At 43.6% G+C, this 22,741-nt stretch overlaps 1 protein-coding gene across 7 annotated transcripts in view; it reads left to right on the forward strand.

The window, feature by feature from the left end:
* dlgap1a (discs, large (Drosophila) homolog-associated protein 1a) overlaps nucleotides 1-22,741 on the forward strand; it is a 539,147-nt gene that overhangs the window by 379,962 nt on the left and 136,444 nt on the right. For all 7 annotated transcript variants that reach the window (XM_078397270.1, XM_078397269.1, XM_078397275.1 and 4 more), the window contains 2 exons: nucleotides 10,105-11,132; nucleotides 20,171-20,385. In XM_078397270.1, coding sequence (XP_078253396.1) covers nucleotides 10,176-11,132; nucleotides 20,171-20,385 — 1,172 coding nt within the window. In that variant the 5' untranslated portion in view covers nucleotides 10,105-10,175. The remainder of the gene's footprint in view (nucleotides 1-10,104; nucleotides 11,133-20,170; nucleotides 20,386-22,741) is intronic.

The following is a 22,741-nucleotide window of genomic DNA, read 5'->3' on the forward strand; positions in this document are numbered from 1 at the left end:
GGATGCAAACCATCAGGCCCTGGGGATCTATCGGCCTTCAGTCCCATCAGTCTACCCAACACCATTACCGACCAACGTGAATTTCCTTCAGTTCCTCTGTCACCCTAGGTCCTCTGTGCCCCAGTACATCTGGGAGAGTATTTGTGGCTTCCTTAGTGAAGACAGAACCAAAGTACCTGTTCAACTCGTCTGCCATTTCCTTGACAACACTAGGGACAAGTTACTTATACCAAGCCAATTAACCTACAAACCTGTACGTCTTTGGACTGTGGGAGGAAACCGAAGATCTCCGAGAAAACCAACGTAGGTCACGGAGAGAACATACAAACTCCGTACAGACAGCACCCATTGTCGGGATCGAACCCAGGTCTTTGGTGTTGCAAGCGCTGTAAGGCAGCAACTCTACCGCTGTGACACTGTACCGTGTGGGAAGGAACTGCAGATGATGGTTTATACCGAAGATAGACACAAAATGCTGGAGTAATTCTGCAGGTCAGGCAGCAGCTCTGGAGAAAAAGTATAGGTGACATTTCAGGTTGGAATCCTGAAGATTGTGGAAGGGTTCCGACCTGAAACGTCATCTATTTTCTCCAGAGATGCTGCCTGACCCATTGAGGTACTCCAGCATTCTGTGTCTGTCTTAATTTTAATGAAGACATTGCTGCCCTAATATAACATTACAAGAAGTCTAATCAGATTACCTGCAAGATTTTAAAATTGACATTTAGGATCATGAAACCGTTATGGTACATGAAGAAGGGATTTGGTCCACTGAAACCTTTATACTTCGAGACAATACGTCAATTGCCTTGCTCTTTCCATCGGGTACAGTAAAAAAGAGAGTGATTCTCTCTTCAGTGCTTTTCAAATCCTTTGGGCTTTGGCATAGCGGTAGAGTAGCTGCCTTACAGCACCAGACATCTGGGTCCCTGGTTCGATCATAACCACGGGTGCTGTCTGTACGGAGTTTGTTTGTTCTCTCCGTGACCGGCGTGGGTTTTCTCGGTTTCTTCGGTTACGTCCCACACTCCAAAGACGTACAGGTTTGCAGGTTAATTAACTTGGTATAAATGTAAATTATCCCTAGTGTGTGTAGGATAGTATTAGTGTGTGGGGATCGCTGGTCAATGAGGACCCGGTGGGCCGAATGGCCTGTTTCCGCATTGTATATCTAAACAAAAACTTTTTGGAGGCCTGGATGGATTCTGTGTTCTACCACCCCTGCAGACAGTGAGTTGCAGATCATAAGCACTCTCTGTGTAAACAGATTTTCCTCACATCCCCCACTAAGCTTTGATCACAATTTTACATACCTGCCCTCTGGTCTTTGTTAGTGGGAATAGCTTCCCACCTCCTTTAGCTAAACCGACAATGATCACGTGTGCCTCCATCAAATCTCTTCTCAACCTAACTGTTTGAACAAAAATAGAAGTACTTTGTTCTTGGTTGCTCTGCACAACCTGGCGAAGGTCGTGTTCCTTCTCCTTTCTCGGTCCACCAGCAATTTAAAATTAATCAGAGAAAAACATGCAATGATCATCAATAATTTAATTTGAATTTGTTGTTGCCACGAGAGGTTATTCTGAGAGAAATGATTAAAACTAATAAATAATTGGCAGACATTCTCAGTCAATAAATTATTTCTTAATCCTGGAGTAATCATTCAATAATGCTACAATATGAATATCGTCACCCATTAGTGACAAAGGGTTGATTGACATTTAAGGAGACAAAGTGCTGGAGTAATTCAGCAGGTCAGGCAGCCTCTCTGGCGAACATGGATATGTGACGTTTCTAGTCGGGGTGGGAGGGTCCTGACCCGAAACGTCACCTATCCACGTTCTCCAGAGATGTTGCCTCACCCTCTGATTTACTCCAGCACTTTGTGTCCTTTCATGTAAACCAGCATCTGCAGGTCCTTGTTTCTACCGACCGACAGTTAACTTTAGCATTGTTAATGCAGTCACGCAAAAGGTCACAATCACCCTTAAGTGAATTTTGTTTCATTTAGAGATACAGCACGGAAACAGGCCCTTCGGCCCACTGAGTCCGCAACAACCGGCGATCCACATACACTAGCATATCCTACACACAGGGAACAATTTTTTTCACCGAAGCCTATTAACCTACAAACCTGTACATCTTTAGAGTGTGGGACGAAACCGGAGCACCCGGAGAAAACCCACGTGGTGGTCATGGGGAGAACTTACAAACTTCATACAGGCAGCACCCACAGTCAGGGTCGAACCCGGGTCTCTGGCGCTGTAAGGCAGCAACTCTACCACTGTGCCACTGAGTCGCCCTCTGTCTCAGGACTCAATCCACTGGCAATCTAACAATTTTTTAGGTTAAAACATCATAACTTGAATTACATTCCAGGTGATTAAAAGCACTTTCTGTAGTTATAATAGGGTACATTTTACTTTAAATCTCCAGTATAAACATCCTTCATGCATTTCAATGGGGAATCAAAGCTTCAACAACTTCAGTGCACCTCCTAAACCCTGGTAACTCACTTCATGACACAATTGCTAAAATTGTCTGAAGATAAAACACAGAGCAAGCTTTCATTGTGCAATCGTAACATGAATGCGATGGATCCAGTGGACAATCATGAACCAAGCATGTCAAGCACATGTCTCTCTCTATATGTGTCATTGGTCTCACTGCTTATGTATTCACAGAGCCCTGATACCCTGGAAGCACAACAGACTAACTTCTAATGCATTTTTGGACAACTTCCCCAATTGTACCATGGTCAGAAGTTATCTCTTCAACCAGGCTTCCTTTTCTGTATATCATCAACATCTGCCTGAAAGGGAATGTATTGACATCTAGCGAGGTGAAAATTGAGTTTAACTTTGATCATTTAAATTACTCTCACACCCACCATCTCAGCTCACATTTTAGGGGGACGTAACTATGAGGATGTATGGGAATTATTCAGTCAGCTTAGTGTGAGCCTTTCATTCAAGAACCCAGAATACTGAGGAATGGTCCACTGAAAATAAAATCAGGCCTATTAAATATTATTCCTGGTATCTTTTAAGGAGTGATTCATACTTACATGATTGCATTTTTCGACCTTTGATTTGAACCGTGTGCTCTGTTATCTTTATGAATCATTGTATTGAATTGTTCATGACGACAAAGAGGTATCAGTTTCTAATGTTAGCATAGTTTCTATATCTCCATTTTATTCATCAGTTGGTTACACTCTCTCCTCTTGACTCAAAATATTATAGGAGTCAAATCCCAGTTCAAAGACTTGAACACAAAAATCTAGTTTCAGTTTCAGTTTTGTTTATCGAGGTACAATGAAAAGCTTTTGTTGCGTGCTTAGCAGTCAGCAGAAAGACAATACTGGTTACAATCGAGCCATTTAGAGTGTGCAGATACATGATAAGGGAATCACGTTTAGTGCAAGGTAAAGCCAGCAAAGTCCAATCAAATATAAGCTGGCATTTCGTGTTGTACCAAAACAGTGTCTTGCCATTAGAAATGTCATCTGTCAGATTAGGCCTTAAAGTGGCACCAACTCTCCTGAATTGATGTAAAAGATCCTATGGTATTGCCAGAGAGAAGAAAAGAGGAGGCAACCACCCACTGTCTAGGATAACATTTATCCCCAGTTGAACAGAGTTTAAAAGAGATTATCAGGTCATGTTATTGCTGTTTGTAGAAATTCGCGACATCAATGGAATATCTTAACAGGAGCAGGCCATTTAATCTAACAAGACTGTTTTGCATTCACTGAGATTGTGCTTGATTTGTAGCTGAACTAGAATGTAAGGTTTTGTGCTGGACCATTTACTCATTTTGGCTAACAATTTAGGATCAAGAGAAGAGTTAAAATTAATATGTGTAGGAAAGTCTCGACCCAAAATGTCACCCATTCCTTCTCTCCGGAGATGCCGCCCGGTGGCGCAGCGGTAGAGTTGCTGCCTTACACGGAATGCAGCGCCTGAGACTCAGGTTCGATCCTGACTATGGGCGCCGTCTGTACGGAGTTTGTATGTGACCTGTGCGGGTTTTCCCCGAGATCTTCGGTTTCCTCCCACATTCCAGACGTACAGGTATGTAGGATAATTGACTGGGTAAAATGTAAAAATTGTCCCTAGTGTGTGGAGGATAGTGTTAATGTGCGGGGACCGCTGGGCGGCGCGGACTCGGTGGGCCGAAGGGCCTGTTTCCGCGCTGTATCTCTCTAAATCTAAATCTAAAAAAATCTGCCTGGCCCGCTGAGTTACTCCAGCATTTTGTTTCTAACTTCAGTTAAAATTAATAGTTGTCTTACTGTGGAGGAGAAATACAAGTTTACACCCTCCACTGTACGTAGAATTGCTTCCTAACATCACTGCTGAAAGGTTCAGCTCTACCCTGTAACATTATATTCTCTTGCCTGGAATTTGCAAATAGGGCAAATACTTTCAACATCAGTCCCTCACTGTCAAATTATGAGTGAATGTGTACTGGTCTACCTCCCATGCAGTTCTAATCTTGAAGCTGGGACCATGTAGTGTTCAAATGGAAGTAAGCATGCAAGTATGCAGGCACAGCAGGCAGTGAAGAAGGTGCAATGAGACCTGGGTGTGCTTATATATCAGTCACTGAAAGTAAGCATGCAGGTAGAGCAGGCAATGAAGAAAGCTAATGGCATGTTGGCCTTCATTGCGAGAGGCTTTGAGTTTAGGAGCAAGGAGGTCCTACTGCAGTTGTACAAGGCCCTGGTGAGACCACACCTGGAGTATTGTGTGCAATTTTATTCTCCTAATTTGAGGAAGGACATTATTGCTATTGAGGGAGTGCAGCGTAGGTTCACCAGGTTAATCCCGGGGATGGCGGGACTGACATATGATGAAAGAATGGGTCGACTGGGCTTGTATTCGCTGCAATTTGGAAGGATGTGAGGGGATCTTATAGAAACATATAGAATTCTTAGAGGATTGGACAGGGTAGGTGCCGGAAAAATGTTCCCGGTGTTGGTGGAGTCCAGAACCAGGGATCACAGTTTAAGAATAAGGGGTAGGCCATTTAGGACTGAGAGGAGGAAAAACCTCTTTACCCATAGAGTAGTGAATCTGTGGAATTCTCTGCCACAGAAGGCAGTGGAGACCAATTCACTGAATGTTTTCAAGAGAGAGTTAGATTTAGCTCTTAGGGCTAAAGGAATCAAGGGATACGGAGAAAAAGCCAGAACGGGGTACTGATTTCGGATGATCATTCATGATCATATTGAATGGCGGTGCTGGCTTGAAGGGCCGAATGGCCTACTCCTGCACCTATTTTCTATGTTTCTATGTAAATCAGGGTATTTGGGGCTGGGCCAAGATAGGGAAACATTTTTGCATGTGGAGTCATAGAGTCATGCTCTACCTGCATGCTTACTTTCAGTGACTGATATATAAGCACACCCAGGTCTCGTTGCACCTTTTTCACTGCCTGCTGTACCTGCATACTTGCATGCTTACTTCCATTTGAACATCACATGGTCCCAGCTGGCACAGCAGTAGAGTTGCTGCTTTACAGGGCCAAAGACCCGGGTTCGATCGGGATCCATTCCCTTCCACCCTCTATCCATCCCTCCTTCCCGTTTCTACATTTCCCTCCCCTTATCAGATTCCACTTCAGCATCCTTTTTCTAACTGCTGGGTGCTGTCAGGCTTTGCATACTGAAATAGAACAGAAACAAATGTTCCATTTCTGCTCTGTGGTGACTCACCACGAGCAGTGCACCAATCTCATTAACTCAATAACAAGATTGCAAAAATGCAAGGAACCCTGTCTAATTCGTTGGAGGTGCCAAGGTTAAAACTATGAAATAGCTTAATTTTTTAATGCGTTTCTTTTTTTTCCGGAGCAATGTACTAAAAAAACCAACAGTAGATTATTGAACCAAGGAGTCCAATAAAGCACTCTTTGAATTGTTATCCTCAACTTCCAGAGATTAGATCCTGATTTTAATATTTGGCAATGTACTTATTTTAATACTTCATGAAATCATCAGTTGGATCTTTTTAATACATAAAAGGGAGGATGTCCATTATAAGATACCATTCATACAGCAAGGATATTATGGTTAAGAACTGTTTTTATAAGTACAATTTATTTTCAGACAAAAGCACAGTCAAGTAACCTTTAGAATGAAACTCTGATAAACATCTTTGTAATTCTCATTGCAGCATTTGATTTGACTTGGTGTTTCATCCCTTTCTTATTTGTGTCAGGAACTGATAAGGTTTCATTCTAATGAAAACATTTTAATTTTTCTTCCTATTCCCATGCCAATTTTTCTGTCCTTGGCCTCCTCCATTGCTAGAGTGAGGCCCCAGACAAAACTGAACGAACAGCGCCACATATTCCGCTAGGGTCGCCTACACCCCAATGGCATGAAGACTGACTTCTCCAACCCCCACCCCTGCATCCCCTTCATCTCTACCTGGTTTTTCATCCACCCCCATGCACATCTTTCTTTCCATTTCTCTTTACCCAGTCACCAAGTTCCTTTCCCTGCCACCATCTAGTCATCCTCCATCCCTCCCTACTCTGGATCCCCTATTCCTCCCACCCTCTCCCCACAACTCTCCCCCTCCCCCCCCCCCCCCCCCCATTCCACCCACTATCCCTCCCTCCACATTTCATTCCCCGTCTCCCTTCCTTATCAAATTGCACATCAATACCATTTTGGCTTCTCCACAGCCTTCTGTCACCTCCAGCCTTGGTTACTACCTCCACCTCCCCCTCCTCCTATCTGCCTCTCCTCACCCAAATCTGCCTATCACTTGCCAATACATGCCCCACACCTTCCTCTCACATCTATCAGCTTTCTCCCCTCTACTACATCAGTCTGAAGAAGGATCCTGACCCAAAACATCATCTATTTCCCTATATCGACTGCTTGATCTTCCACGTTCCTCCAACAATTTGTTTTCTCCTCACGATTCCAGCATCTGCAATCTTTTATGCCTCCAAGGTTTAATTCTTAGTACTCAGTTCATAGGATCTTTTACATTCTTTAACCACAACCCAGTAATCTTTCTATACCTTTCATAACCTGTTCATACCTCTAGTTTCTCCTCTCCCCTGACTCTCAGTCTAAGGAAGGGTCTCGATCCATTTCTCCAGAGATGCTGCCCGACCCGCTGAGTTACTCCAGCACTTTGTGTCTATCTTTGTCCTCTACTGGCTCTATCTATGTTTTTTTGTGAAATGCCAAGCATGACCGGTGAAAATCTGTACATTGGAGGTCAAAACTAATCAATAAATAAGTTGACATTAATAAGTTGACATAAATAAGGTACAGTGAAAAGCTTTTGTTGCACGCTATCCAGTCAGCAGAAAGACATGATTACAATCAAGCCATCTATCCAGTGTAAGGGAATAACGTTTCATAAGGGAATAACTTATGCAAGGTAAAGCCAGCACAGTCCAATCAAGGATAGTCCGAGGGTCACCAAAGAAGTAGATAGTAGGTGGCAGGACAAAATTCCCGACACAGAGGTCTTGGAACGGGCCGGAATCCCCAGCGTCCACACCCTCCTACGGAAAGGCAAGATAACTTACAGCATCCACCACTAACACAGTTCAAATTCCATTAAAGTAAGAAAGAGCTAGCAATTCCTTAGCACCCTTGACCACTTCAGGACATGCCCAGGCCCAAACCATCAGACCAAAGAGGAAACATCGGACACCATTATGAAAAATTGCCACCTGTTAGATCCAGGTCTGATCTTGGTGGTCTTTTTCTTTTTGTATCTTTGTTTTGAATTTAAGACAGATCTCTGGAGCTCTCTACCCTGGAGAATTGTGAACGCCAGATTAGTGGAAGTATTTAAATTGGAAGTAGTTATTGTCCTGAAAATGGAGGGACTGAGAACCATGGGGATTGGTAGGTAGATAGAGTATGATCGTGTTAAATGGCAGGGATAGCTTGGAGCCAGGTGGTCGATTCCTGGTCCTGTTTCCTTGTGCTCTTGTTTTCGTGCTGATAGATCAAACTTGGCTGTGTGAAAAGGCACAATGTTAGCATGTTTTGTGAGAAAAAGGCTACATAGATAAGGTTGCCTTAATTCATGAACTCACATGTAGAGACAAGTAGAAATAAGGATGGTTTTGTACAAACCACATCATTACTCTCGGAAATATTCACTGTCCAATGGACTGAACCACACAAATGCATCACATGATGGTTTAGGAACAGCTCCATCCAAGAACGCAAGAGATGGCAGAGTGTTGTGAACGTAGCCTGGACCATCACGCAAACCAACCTCCCTTCCATTGACTCCATCTACACTTCATGCTGCCTCGGCAAGGCCGCCAGCATAATCAAGGACCAGTCTCACTCCCAGTCACTCCGACTTCTCCCCTCTCCCATCATTCAAGAGGTAGAGAAATTTGAAAACACACACCTCAAGATTCAAGCAACTGAACCATCCTCTCTCCAGCTTGAGTGTGGTCCTGACCCATCAACCTCATTGGAGCTTTGAACTATCTCTAATCAAACTTTATCGGACTTTATCGTGCACTAAATGTTGTACCTTGTATCTTTTATCTGTACGCTGTGGACAACTTGATTGTAATCACGTGTAAGCTTTTCTTTGACTGGCACGCAACAAAAGCTTTTCACTGTACCTCGGTACACATGACAATGAGCTGCACTAAACTAAACTTATTTTGCCTTTCCTATAAAAGTCTTGATTGAAGAACACAGTCTGACCTTCTGATGTTTTGCAAAGTTGCAGGGTACTGATGTAGCTAATCACAGTGCTGTAAATACTCTATAATACGTGACTCTGCAATAAGAAAATAACATCTGTTTCATAACGATGCTGTTCCTTTAATGTTTTCCAATCAGACTTGAGATAATGAAGCGTCACTAATAACAGAATCCAGCGTTCACCAAACTGGTATCACTTGGAAATAACAACTGTGTTCCATTTGGTAACCATGGTAACTCATGAAACTACCATCAAAAGAATATTCCCTGTTGTGTCATTTGCTCATTTCATGTGCATACAGTGCCTTGATGGAAGATGCAGGCAAGAATGGCAAACTATTACTACATTATTTGTAACAAGATTTATGTGGTCATCTCTCTTCAAACATAAAATTTGGTGTCCGAGTCATTTTGACACAAACTCATATTAAGTACAATATAGAAATATGATTATTCCATATGCTAGCTCATGTTAGCCTGTAACTCCAAAGTTCATAAGTTCATAAGTTACAGAAGCAGAATTAGGCCATTCGGTCCATCAAGTCTACTCCATCATTCAATCATGGCTGCTCTATCTTTCCCTCTCAACCAATTCTCCAGCCTTGTGCCCATAACCCCTGACACCCTGTCAAGAATCTGTCAATCTCCGTCTTAAAAATATTCATTGACTTGGCCTCCACAGCCGTCTGTGGCAAAGAATTCCACTAGTGGGAAAGTCTAGAACTAGAGGGCATAGTCTCAGAATAAAAGAACGTAGCTTTAGAAAGGAGACGAGGAGGAACTTCTGTCGTCAGACGGTGGTGAATCATTGCCACAGAAGGCTGGAGTAAATGGAGTAAAAGGGGAAAGACGTTATAATGCTACTAAGTGAGGCTCTTATGGAACTGGAACACTGTTTAGAAGAGAGAGATGCAGATTGAATGGAAAACCCTGAATAATCTTGACGGGGTGGATGTGGAGAATCCACTTTCTCTTCAACAATCTAAAACATAATTTACCAATGAGAGCTCAATTTAGAGTGAGGGTAAAATTTTGAAGTGACTCTAATGAATGCGGGGACTTTAATGCACAGGAAAATTAATGGGTTTTTTAAAATTACATCAATGATGAAGAGTTACTTTTCAAATATGCAACAATGAACTACTGATCTCCGCATAATTGAAACTTTGATGTTTGAAATCTGATTAACAAATTAACGTGAACTTTGCAATGGAAAGGAGATTGAATACAGATAAGAATCAACAGCTGGAGATTTTTTTTAATTGCCTTGCTAATCATTTGTTTGGGAGTTCAGGAAATTGAAAATGTTTTCACAAATCTAATGCTAGTTTTTTTTTTAAATTGCAGAACCAACACATTACTGACTGGTAATTTTTGTATTTGTTTAGGGCTTTCTCAAGACATCTCCTGATAATAACTACAGCTATTAAATGACTGAGGGAAAGTCTATGGTGCAAGAATGAAAGGGTTATCAAGCAGCCGGGGCCACCTCCATACTGCCAACTGCGACCTCTCATATGATCCACTTTCCCATCAACAGGAAAGGAAGCCATACATCATTAGCCCAGTCGATTCCCACCCTGGGGACCATGGCTATTACCCCCAGCGGAACTCGTTTCACTCGGACTGCACGGTTCAACTCAACGACCAATCGTCCAGCAGCACTTTCCCCAGGAGACATTACAGCTCGCACCATGACCTCCAGGACGAGTGCCCCCTGGTGGTTGTGCCCACTTCCAATAAAATCAACCGCATTCCCCCCATCCTCCTGGACCAGTTTGAGAGGCAGCTCCCAATCCGTCGCGACGGCTTCCACACCTTGCAGTACAAGCGGGCGGCTCTGGAGCACCGCAGCGAGAGCCCGGGACGGATACGCCACCTGGTCCACTCGGTGCAGAAGTTGTTCACCAAGTCCCACTCCCTGGAAGGCCCTGCCAGGGGGCACATGAACGGTGGTAAGGCAAACCCCGACGAGGTGCACGCTCCCAAGCGGGGGAAGCGCAGCAAGAGCAAAGACAGGAAGTCGGACGTGAAGAACAAATCGAACATGTCAAGTTGGTGGAGCTCGGATGATAACTTGGACGGCGACGTCTGCCTTTACCACGGGCCGACCAACGTGATGACCGTGGGCCGATGCCCCGACCGCTCGGTGTCCCAGTACTTCATGGAAGCTTACAATAACATCAGCGAGCAGACGTTGAAAACATCCCGCAGCAATAACAACATGAAGTGCACGACCTGTGTAAATATCCCACTGAACGATGATGCCCAAATCATGAAGAAGAGCTCGTGGTCATCGACTTTAACCGTGAGCCGAGCCCATGAGGTTTATCAGAAATCCTCCGTGAATCTTGACAACAAAACTCTCATGAAATCGGAAACATGCCAGCAAGAGCGTTCGTGCCAGTATCTACAGGTATGGATCCAAAACTATGTCATGTCAGGATATATAATGTTTGCAAACCTCATTTATTAATTCAACAGGGTTGCAATGCAGGGGTCATGTTTTGTGAACTTTGGCCTCAGCAGTAAAGTAAACTGGCTTTAGCAGTAAAGATTCAACTTGTTTTATTAATTTAGACTTTAGAGATACAGCGTGGAAACAGGCCCTTTGACAACCAGTGAGCAGCCCGTACACTAGCACCATCTACACAGTAGGGACAATTTATGATTTTACCGAAGCCAATTAATGTACAGACCTGTACGTCTTTGAAATGTGGGAGGAAACTGGAGCACCTGGAGAAAACACAGGCGGTCACAGGGAGAACGTGCAAACTCCACACAGACAACACCTGTATTCAGGATCGAACCTGGGTCTCTGGCGCTGTAAGGCAACAACTCTGTTGCTGAGCCACTGTGCCACACCAAATTTAGGAGATACGGATTTTGTAAAATATCTAGGAAATTTGATTTTTTATTGGTTTGCAAATACAACACTTTGGCATAAATTACATGATAATACTTCTTAGCACATTTCATGGTATTTCATGGCTTTCATTTCATTTCAAGGCTTTCATGATATATAGCGTTAGGAGATTTAGTGAAGGGAAATAACTGATCTATAATTAAATCCTTATTCAGCTTCACTTAGTTTTTCATATCAAATATAGCTTACTTTTGAATTGATCAATTTCATTCTGGATGTAAACTAATTTACAATCAATCCCTCTCCTTGAATCTCTTAAACTGAATTATTTCTTCTTAGGATATCACATTTTTTAATAGGTTTAGTTTATCGATAATGGTGGACATTCTCTGTATAATAAATGTTCCTGAAAACTTTGAGACAACTATAACAAAAGATTAGTTTAGTTTAGTTTAGTTTAGTTTAGTTTAGTTTAGTTTCGAGATACAGCATGGAAACAGGCCCTTTGCCCCACCGAGTCCGCGCTGACTAGGGATCCCTGTACACTAACACTATCCTACACACTAGGGACAATTTTACAATTTTTCAAGCCAATAAACTGTCAAACCTGTATGTCTTTGGAGTTTGGGAGGAAACCGGAGCACCCGGAGAAAACCCACACAGTCAAAGGGAGAACGTACAATCTCTGCGCAGACAGCACCTGTATTCAGGATCGAACCTGGGTCTCTGACGTGGTACGGCAGCAACTCTACTGCTGCGCCACCGTGCGGCTTGGTGTGGAGTTGCAGCAAATACTATTTTCCAGGCAATTTACATGCAATTGATTTACTCAAAGTTTACATTCAAATATTGTACAGTGGAAATTTCTTTGCTGCTTAGACTGCCCCCAGTGATCTTCAGCCTCTTGCTCACTAAACCCATTAACAACATTCAAATTCATACAAGAATCCAGAGAAAAGGTGCTTCTTGCATTTATGTTACTTCTGCTTTAGATCCTAAATTTTAGACTTTCCAAGATAAGGGCTTTTGCTAATGCTACGTGGGTGGGTTTAAAATAGATTGGCAGGAGGGTGGGATCTCATACAGGACAGAGGCAGGTGAGAGTTTAGAAGGTGTATGAGACCCCACCCTCCTGCCAATCTATTTTAAACTCGCCCCTGTAGTTGGAGGACAGAATACACAGGAGAAAGGCGGAGAGCTTTTACAGTCAGTTTTTATATTCCCCGCAAGCTTTCCTTCATGCTCTTTTTTCCCCCTCTTAATTAACCCCTTTATTTTCCTCTGTTGAGTTCTAAATTTCTCCCAGTCCTCCAGTTTGTGATTCATCTGGCCAATTTATATGCCTTTTCCTTGGATTTAACACTATCTTTGATTTCCCTCATTATCCACGGTTAAGCCGCCTTCCCTGTTTTATTTTCTCGCCAGAGAGTGATGAACAATTTCTGGAGTTCATCCATGCGGTCTTTAAATCTTTGCCATTACATCTCCACCGTCAACCCTTCGAGTATAATTTGCCCGTCTACCCTTGCCAATTCTCGTCTCATACCTACAAAGTCGCCTTTCTTTAAGTTCAGGACCCTCGTCTCTGAATTAACCGTGTCACTCTCCATCCTAATGTAGAATTCCACCATATTATGGTCACTGTTGCCCAAGGGGCTCTGCACAACAAGATCGTTAACTAATCCCTCCTCATTACACAATGCAGCTCCAATGTTGGTGAATGCATTAATGACATCCCACACAATAACGTCTTTAAAGAATGCCTGTAACACAATTTATATTCCACAAATAGTGTACACTTCAGCTTAAAATAACAGCATGCGTTGCGTATAAAACTATAAACTTGAGTTTAGGGTTGGATGTACAACTATACTCATTAACTCCCGGATCTATCCTCATAATCTTTATGTTTGTAATTCTCTTTTTTCTTTGCTTTCTCTCTATTAGTTTATAGTCTTTTTTTTTCAGTCTCTTTTCATCTTTATTTTTTCTTTAAAAATTTAAAAATTGAAGCTATGTAAGAACTCTATAACCAGTTTGTCGTTTATTATTATTTGTACATATGCTTTAAAAAATTAAAAATTAAAAAAAAATTTAAAATTTAAACAGCGGCAGGCACGGTGGCGCAGCGGTAAAGTTGCTGCCTTACAGCGAATGCAGCACTGGAGACTCAGGTTCGATCCTGACTACGGGCGCCATCTGTACAGAGTTTGTACGTTCTCCCCGTGACCTGCGTGGGTTTTCTCTGAGATCTTCGGTTTCCTCCCACACTCCAAAGACGTACAGGTGTGTAGGTTAATTGGCTGGGCAAAATGTTTTTTTAAAAATTGTCCTTAGTGTGTGTGGGATAGTGTTGATGTGCGGGGATCACTGGGCGGTGCGGACCCGGTGGGCCGAAGGGCCTGTTTCCGCGCTGTATTTCTAAATCTAAACAAAAATCTAAAAAATCTAATGTATTGATAGTAGAACTAAAAAGAAAATATTTCCTTGACGGACTTTTGCTTATGTTAAAAACAATGTCATTTATATGTACATTGTAGATGAAAGTACAATCAGACCATAATGATGAATAATTGATTGATTGATTGATTGATTGAAAGATACAGGATGGAACAGGCCTTTCGGCCCACTGAGTCCATGCCGACCATTGATCACACATTCACAATAATTCTATATTATCCCATTTTCGTATCCACTCCCTCACATTCAGGGCCAATTAACATACAAACCCGCACGTCTTTGGGATGTAGGAGGAAAGTGAAGCACTTGGAGGAAACCCACGTGGTCACAGGGAGGATGCGCACGCTCCACTCATACAGCACCTGTAGTGAGGATCAAACCCGGGTCTCTGGCACTATAAACGCTGTAAGGCAAAACTCTAGCACTGCGCCATTGTGCCGCACATTAATCCTCTCGTTTGCACCCTTCAATTCTAAAATGTAAGTCTCACATTTACCCCATTAAATCAGATTGTTCAGCATTGCAAGAAGATTTGTTCCACATGCTAAGGAGAAATAATAACTCCAAGGCCATCAGTCTAAAGATGAGTTTATTGTTAGCTGTGGCTGCATTCATATTTCCCTTTGGTCGTCAACAAACCATGGGGAAGCACAATGGTGCAGTGGCAGAGTTGCTGCCTTACATCGCCAGAGACCCAGGTTCGATCCTGACCACGGGTGCTGTCTGTACGGGTTTTGAATGTTCTCCCCGGGCCCTGCATGGGTTTTCTCCGGGTGCTCCGGTGTCTTCCCACACTTCAGAGACCAACAGGTTTGTGGGCTAATTGGCTTGGCATAAATGTAAACTGTCCCTGGTATGTAGAACAGTGTTAATGTGTGGGGATCGCTGGTCAGTGCGGACTTGGTGGGCTGAAGGGCCTATTTCAGCGCTGTATCTCTAAACTAAATTAAACTAAACTAAACTAAACTAAACCAAAAATAAAATGAAATACCACAGAATTATTACATATTACTGTGTTGGAAAAAAAGCAATCAGTGAAACCTATATGCGCAATGTATCAGGCGTTGTAAAAATGACCTGCAAGCTATTGAGTGGAAATATCAGCTGATCTCTGTAATTGCTGTTGGAATTATGAGACGAATCTTAGGTTTTCTTGTTTTGTTTCATTACACTTTTCCCTTTATATATATATTATATGTTTCCCCTTGTGCTATTTTTCCCCTCGTACTGGTCTGTGTGGCACTGACTTGCATTAAACGAGAAAACAGGGGCAAAGTATTCTCATCACCTTATCCATTCATTGCAAATGGAAAATAGTGTGTGCATATATAAAGTACAAACGAGTTTTGTGGTGCCTGACTGCAGGTGGAATTTCTGTAACCAATAATGGGTTTTTCATCGTCAGTGGAAATGAAAAGGTCAACATGGGGTTGTTTGTTTTAAATGTTAAAATATGAAAAATATAGAGTCCTGTTGCATGTGGACTATAATTACAGCTATTACAAGGGAACATATTTGCCAAGCAGAATTATCACCCTGACAGAATGATACTGCACATCAGTCGTGCATTTAAATCCTGAATGTGCAATTTACCTGAGGGGCAATGTTATCACACAGAGGGTGGTGGGTATAAGGAACAAGCTGCCACAGGAGGTAGTTGAGAGAGGCACTCTCACAACGTTTAGAAGGCAAATCAGGGCAGCACAGTGGCGCAGCGGTAGAGTTGCTACCTTACCATGCCTGCGATTCGGGTTCAATCCTGACTACGGGCACAGTCTGTGCAGAGTTTGTACGTTCTGCCTTTGACCATGTAGGTTTTACTCCGAGTTCTCTGGATTCCTCCCACATCCCAAAGACATGCAGGTTTGTAGGTTAATTGACTTCTGTAAATTTTCCCTAGTGTCTAGAATTCAAAACTCGGATAACATAGAATCAGTGTACGGGTCCTTTGGTCGGCGCGGACTCAGTGGGCCGAAGAGCCTAGTTCCACACTGGACAGGTACATGGATGGAAAAGGTTTAGACGGATATGGGTCAAATGCAGACAGATCGGACTTGTGTAGATGGGGCATCTTGGTCAGCATGAGCAGGGTGGGCCGAAGGGTCTGTTTCCACGCTGTATGTCTCCATGATTCTATGTGTCTACAGTTTCAGTGATCCACTCACTCCTCTTCCATTAATATTTCCATGTCAAATATTGACATGTCTTACAAAGAGTAAAGATTGGGACATAAGCATTTTGATAAAAGTAGTAGCTGAAATATCATAAGAAAAGAAAATATTAAGCAATAAACATTGACCAGAATAAAGTTGGGTCAAGGTTAGAGAGCTTTAGGTTAGCTTGGTTTAGTTTAGAGATACAGCTTGAAAACAGGCCCTACGGCCCACCGAATCCGTGCCGACCAACAATCACCCGTTCACACTAGTTCAATGTTATCCCACTTCCTCATCCACTCCCTACACACTGGGAACAATTCACAGAGGGCAAATAACATACGGACCCGCACGAAACCGGAACGCCCAGAGGAAATCCACGCGGACACCGCGAGAACACGCAACCTCCACACAGTCAGCATCCGAGGTCAGGATCAAAACTGGGTCTCTGGCGCTGGGAGGCAGTAGAAGTACGAGTTAACAGTAATCGCGACTTAAGATAAGACATCTGTTTATATTTTATTCACTGATGCATAATAATTTCAGCATCTCAATTCTTAAAGTTCAGCTCTGAAACAATCAAAATAATTTGACTTTAGGCAATTACAAAGCATTGGCACACCCAGTGGAAGAGGAATTACTGAGTGCTTCTTTGAAATTTCCAATTTCCATATGTACGGGCCAGAAGTTACTGTCAGACGTTCCCCATAATGACAGTAAATGCTCTTGGCTCTTCCCACCGGGTGCGTCGCCAACAGTCTGCCTGTCCTTTCCTTCTTTGTGTTTAAATAGTATGTGTTAAATTTATGTTTTTAGTGTTCTTTAGCTTGTTTTATGTGGGGGATGGGGGGGGGGGGGGGGAGATTTGGGGGATACTTTTTCCAATCTCTTACCTCGACGGAGATGCGATTTTTTGTTGTATCGTATTTCCGTCCACACTGCGGTCTAACATTGAGGAGTTGGCGGCCTTTGCTGGAGACCGACTATTGAGAGCTCCACCGCGGGTGCCTGCGGGACTTTAGCATCTCTTTGCCAAGGATCGACCTCAGAGCTCCAACAGTGGGTGCTTGCGGACTTAACATCACAGAGCCCGTGGTCTCTGGTTAGAGCCCGACATCGGGAGCTCCAAGCCACGGGAGTTTCGACCGCCCGACGCAGGGGCTTCGACCACTGGCTGCGGGAGCTTTAATTGCCCCGACGATGGTTCCACTGCCCCGACCGAGGAAGAGGATTGGACTTTTTTGCCTTCCATCACTGTGAGGAATGTGGGGAATCCGCTGTGGTGGATGTTTATGTTAACTTTTATGTATTTATGTGTCTTGTTGCTTTTTTTTCGTGTGGCTGTATAGTAATTTGCATATCACTGTACCTTAATTGGTACATGTGACAATAAAAGACCTTTGAAACCTTTGAAACCATCACAAATTCTGGCCCAAAACTTTTATATATGACACAAAGTGCTGGAGTAACTCAGCAGGTCAGGCAACATCTCTGGAAAACATGGATAGGTAGCATTTCAGGTCAAGACTCTTCTTCTTTTATAGGGCTCCTTGTCAGCTGTGGCTCAATTGAGAATATTCTTACCTCAAGGTCAAAGATAGCGAGTTCAAATGCTGCTCTAGAGATGAATGAATCATAAAATGGCAGACTGGTACAGGTTTGTATATACTGATGGTGATGGGTCTTTGAGTGGGCTATAAAACTCAAGACCTGTCTATTTCCCAAGATGAATATAAAATATTCTTTGTAGCTGTTTTGAAGATTGTCTCAACAATTTTAAATTGCTGCTGTGGAAGTCTGACCTGCACAGGTTAGCCTCTGGAAATTCTATATTACAATATTGACTACACTAGACAACTAGACACAACATTTATCCAATATCAAAACAACTAAGTTCTTAAACTTCATATTCTAAACTTTGACCAATGGATAAATGCCAATATGCCAGGTGAATGCCTTATGAATCAGTCTGAAGAAGGGTTCTGGCCTGAAACGTCACCTGTCCATGTTCTCCACGGAATGCTGCCTGACCCGTTGAGTTACTCCAGCATTTTGTGGTAAACTGGCATCTACAGTTCTATGTTTCTCGATGAATGCCAGCACAAGTTTTGAACATAAGCCAGAAGCAGCAAGTTAAATCAACATCAGGGCTTCAAGATGCCAAAGCCCTTTAAGATGAACAAAAAAGTAATGGTTGATAGCTGTTGCTCCCGATTACAGCATCTGCAGTCTCTAGTGTCTGCATAATTGTTTAATTAAATATGTGTCAGAAACATTGATTGTCAACGTAAAATAGTTTAGCTTAGAGATAGGCCCTTCATAAGTTCATGTGATAGGAGCAGAATCAGGCCATTTGGCCCATCAAGTCTACTTCACCATTCAATCAAGGCTGATCTATCTCTCCCTCTTAACCCCTTTCTCCCGCCTCCTCCCCGTAACCCCTGACACCCGTACTAATCAAGAATCTATCTATCTCTGCCTTAAAAATATCCATTGACGGCCTCCACAGCCTTCTCTGGCCTTTGGCCCACTGCATCCATAATGACCATCGGTCACCCGCACTCTAGTTCTATGTTATCCCAGTTTCACATCCGACACACCTGGGGCAATTTGCCTACAAACCCGCACGTCTTTAGAAAGTCAGAGGATACCAGAGCACCAGGCAGTCACAGAGAGAATGTGCAAACTCCACACAGACAGCACCTGAGGTCAGGATCGAACCCGGGTTTCTGGCACTGCGAGGCAGTAGCCCCACCACTGTGGCACTACGTAACCCTAAATGCCTATATCTAGTCTTCTGTTTTAAATTGTAACCTCAAATAGGTTAAGATGTACATTCTTTCCTCATATCTTCCAGTTTTCTTACCCCACCACCTTCCCCACCCCCCACAATCAGTCTGACGAAGGGTCCCAACCCAAAATGTTACCTATCCATGTTCTCCAGAGATGTTGCCTGATCTGCTGAGATACCTCAGTACTTTGTGTCATTCTTTGTTCAATGTCTGTGTGAAACATAATGTAAATCAAAATGATTTATAGAATCACTGATTGCCCTATAACAATGGCGGCATGGTGGCGCAGCGGTGGAGTTGCTGCCTTGCAGCGCCAGTGATCCGGGTTCGATCCTGACTATGGGTGCTGTCTGTACGGTTTTTATGTTCTCCCTGTGTCATGTGTGGGTTTTCTCCCGGAGCTCCAGTTTCCTCCCACACTCCAAAGACATACAGTTTTGTAAGTTAATTGGCTTCGTAAAATTGTAAATTGTCCCTCGTGTGTGTAGGATAGTGTAATTGAGCGGGATCGGTGGTCGGCGTGGACTCGGTGGGCCAAAGGGCCTGTTTCGGCGCTGTATCTCTAAACTCAACTAAACCAAGCTAAACAATATTTCCACGCCTTTGTCTGCCTTGACGGCAGGAGGGCGTGCAGCGTAGGTTCACTAGGTTAATTCCCGGAATGGCGGGACTGTCGTATGTTGAAAGATTGGAGCGACTAGGCTTGTATACACTGGAATTTAGAAGGATGAGAGGGGATCTTATCGAAACGTATAAGATTATTAAGGGGTTGGTCACGTTAGAGGCAGGAAACATGTTCCCAATGTTGGGGGGAGTCCAGAACAAGGGGCCACAGTTTAAGAATAAGGGGTAGGCCATTTAGAACGGAGATGAGGAAAAACTTTTTCAGTCAGAGAGTTGTGAATCTGTGGAATTCTCTGCCTCAGAAGGCAGTGGAGGCCAATTCTCTGAATGCATTCAAGAGAGAGCTGGATAGAGCTCTTAAGGATAGCGGAGTCAGGGGGTATGGGGAGAAGGCAGGAACGGGGTACTGATTGAGAATGATCAGCCATGATCACATTGAATGGCGGTGCTGGCTCGAAGGACCGAATGGCCTCCTCCTGCACCTATTGCCTATTGTCTATTGTCTATTGCCTGCCCCAAGAAACAACATGTCTCGCTTCTGTGTGTGATATTTAACCAGGTTCCTCAAGATGAATGGACTGGTTATTCTCCGCAAGGGAAAGAAGATGAGATTCCTTGTCGGCGGATGCGCAGCGGAAGTTACATTAAAGCAATGGACAATGACGACAGCGAAGACTCGGACACCAGTCCCAAACCTTCTCCAAAGATTGCCGCGCGACGAGAGAGCTATCTCAAGGCCACACAGCCATCCCTCACAGAGATCAGCACACTCAAGTAAGCAACAGGTTAAAACACCAATGTTGTTGGCACCTTTATCTGGTCAAGAGTGTTTAATTGTCACATGTACAAAACAGGACGAATGAATGAATATATGAATGAATAAGTTTATTGGCCAAGTATGCATATACAAGGAATGTGCCTTGGTGCTCCACTCACAAATGACAACACAAACATACAGTTAACAGTGACATGGACAATGAAATTCTTACTTGCAGCAGCAAAGCAGGTGTGTAAACACAGTACAATAGGTATCATTGAGTTTGATTAGCACGGGTGTCAGGGGTTATGAGGAGAAGGCAGGAGAATTGTATTAAGGAGGAAAGATAGATCAGCCATGATTGAATGGCGGGGTAGACTTGATGGGCCGAATGGCCTAATTCTGCTCCTATCACTTATGAACGTAATAAAACTAACAAAAAAAGTTTAGTAAATTAAAAAAAGCAATGTTAGTGCAAAACAAAACAGAAGCCCGAAATCCCGTGTGCACCCAAGACGGTTCACACATCAAAGTTTAGTGCCATAGTGAGGCCCACCGGAAATTGGAGGAACAGCACCTCATATTTCGCCTGGGCAGCTTGCAGCCCAGTGGTATGAACATCGACTTCTCCAACTTTAGATAGTTCCTCTGTCCCTCTCTTCCCCTCCCCCTTCCCAGATCTCCCTCTATCTTCCTGTCTCCACCTATATCCTTCCTTTGTCCCGCCCCCCTGACATCAGTCTGAAGAAGGGTCTCGACCTGAAACGTCACCCATTCCTTCTCTCCTGAGTTGCTGCCTGACCTGCTGAGTTACTCCAGCATTTTGTGAATAAATACCTTCAAAGTTTAGTTGGTGTTTGTAGTGTTCAAGAGCCTGATAGTTGTTGGGAAGCTGTTCCTGAACCCAGAGATCACGGTTTTCAGACTGCCATACCTTCTTCCCGGTGACAGGAGTGAAATGAGAGTGTGGCCAGGGAGGTGTAGGTCCTTGATCATGCTGGCTGCCTTTTTGAGGTGTGAGGTAAATGTGGCAAGGCTAGTGCTGATCTCTGATGTCCAAGGAAGGTACAGATGATCCCAAGTTTACAGAGGGGTTGTGTTCCTAACTATTAATCTATACGCATCATGATTTTCTGCAATGCAAATTTTGGGCGGCAAAGTGGGGCAGGGGTAGAGTTGCTGCCTTACAGCTTCTGAGGTCCGGGTTCAATCCACGGGTGCTGTCTGTGTGGAGTCTGTTCATTCTCCCTGTGACTGCGTGGGTTTCCTCCCACATCCCAAAGACATGCAGGCTTGCGGGTTAATTGGCTTCTGTAAATCGTCCCTAGTGTGTAGGATAGAACTGGTGTCCGGGGTGATCTTTGATCGGTGTGGACTCGGTGGGCCGAAGGGCCTGTTTCCACGCTGCATCTCTAAACTAAACAAAAGCAAGTATCCCCTTATCCCTTTGAATCCTCTGTAAGATGTAGAGATACATTCTTACGGATGTAAGGGTGTTTTTTTCTCCTATTCAGCTATCTTAGTGGCAACGTGAACTGCTACCATTATTTAACAGCTGAGGGTAACATGGGACTCACGGGATGGACAGGGTCTCATGCGAAAGAAGCAAGAAATGTTGTCAATTTTTATTTTTAGTCACTCAATACTGTGGGGCGATAAGGTTTGATATAACATCACAACGTTGATTAGATCTCCATCACCTCCAAGTCCTCCTTTGCCAATCTCTCTCCAGTCCAAGCTCATGTGATTAGATAACTCAACGTGCAGCATTCTGAGCTCTTCACCTGCAAGATCATTTTCTCTCACATAAAGGCTCATAGATTCGGAAATGGTCAAAAGTGACACCTGAACACTACATCCATTAGGTTGTGCACGTCGGGTTGATTACATTAGTCGAAACAGAGTGGACCACGTGAAGGTTGCAATCTCCCACCCTCGGAGTCACACTCACCTATCGTGAACACCTGAAGAGGGTGGCTGATAAACTGAAAGCAAGGGTCAACATCATCAGGAAACTTGCAGGCAACAGCTGGGGATCCAATGCATACACCCTCCATACCACAGGCTTAGCCCTAGTCTACTCAACAGCTGAGTTTTGCTCAACAGCTTAGGCTAATAGCTGCCACACCAAATGTGTTGACACTGTCCTTAACTCTGCAATGCGGGTCATCACAGGGACGCTTAAGTCAACACCTTTGCAGTGGCTCCCTGCCCTCTCTCATATCGCCCCTCCCAGCATACGCAGAAGGGAGAAGATGTTGAAAGATTGCTGCACCATCGAGGCTAACCCTGACCTTCTCATCCATGCTGACTTGAACAATCTGCCCAGCATGCACCTGAATTCCTGCAAACCCTTCTGGTCTTCAGCCAAAT

This window comes from Rhinoraja longicauda, chromosome 4 (genome assembly GCF_053455715.1).
Source record: "Rhinoraja longicauda isolate Sanriku21f chromosome 4, sRhiLon1.1, whole genome shotgun sequence".
Lineage (NCBI taxonomy): Eukaryota > Metazoa > Chordata > Chondrichthyes > Rajiformes > Arhynchobatidae > Rhinoraja > Rhinoraja longicauda.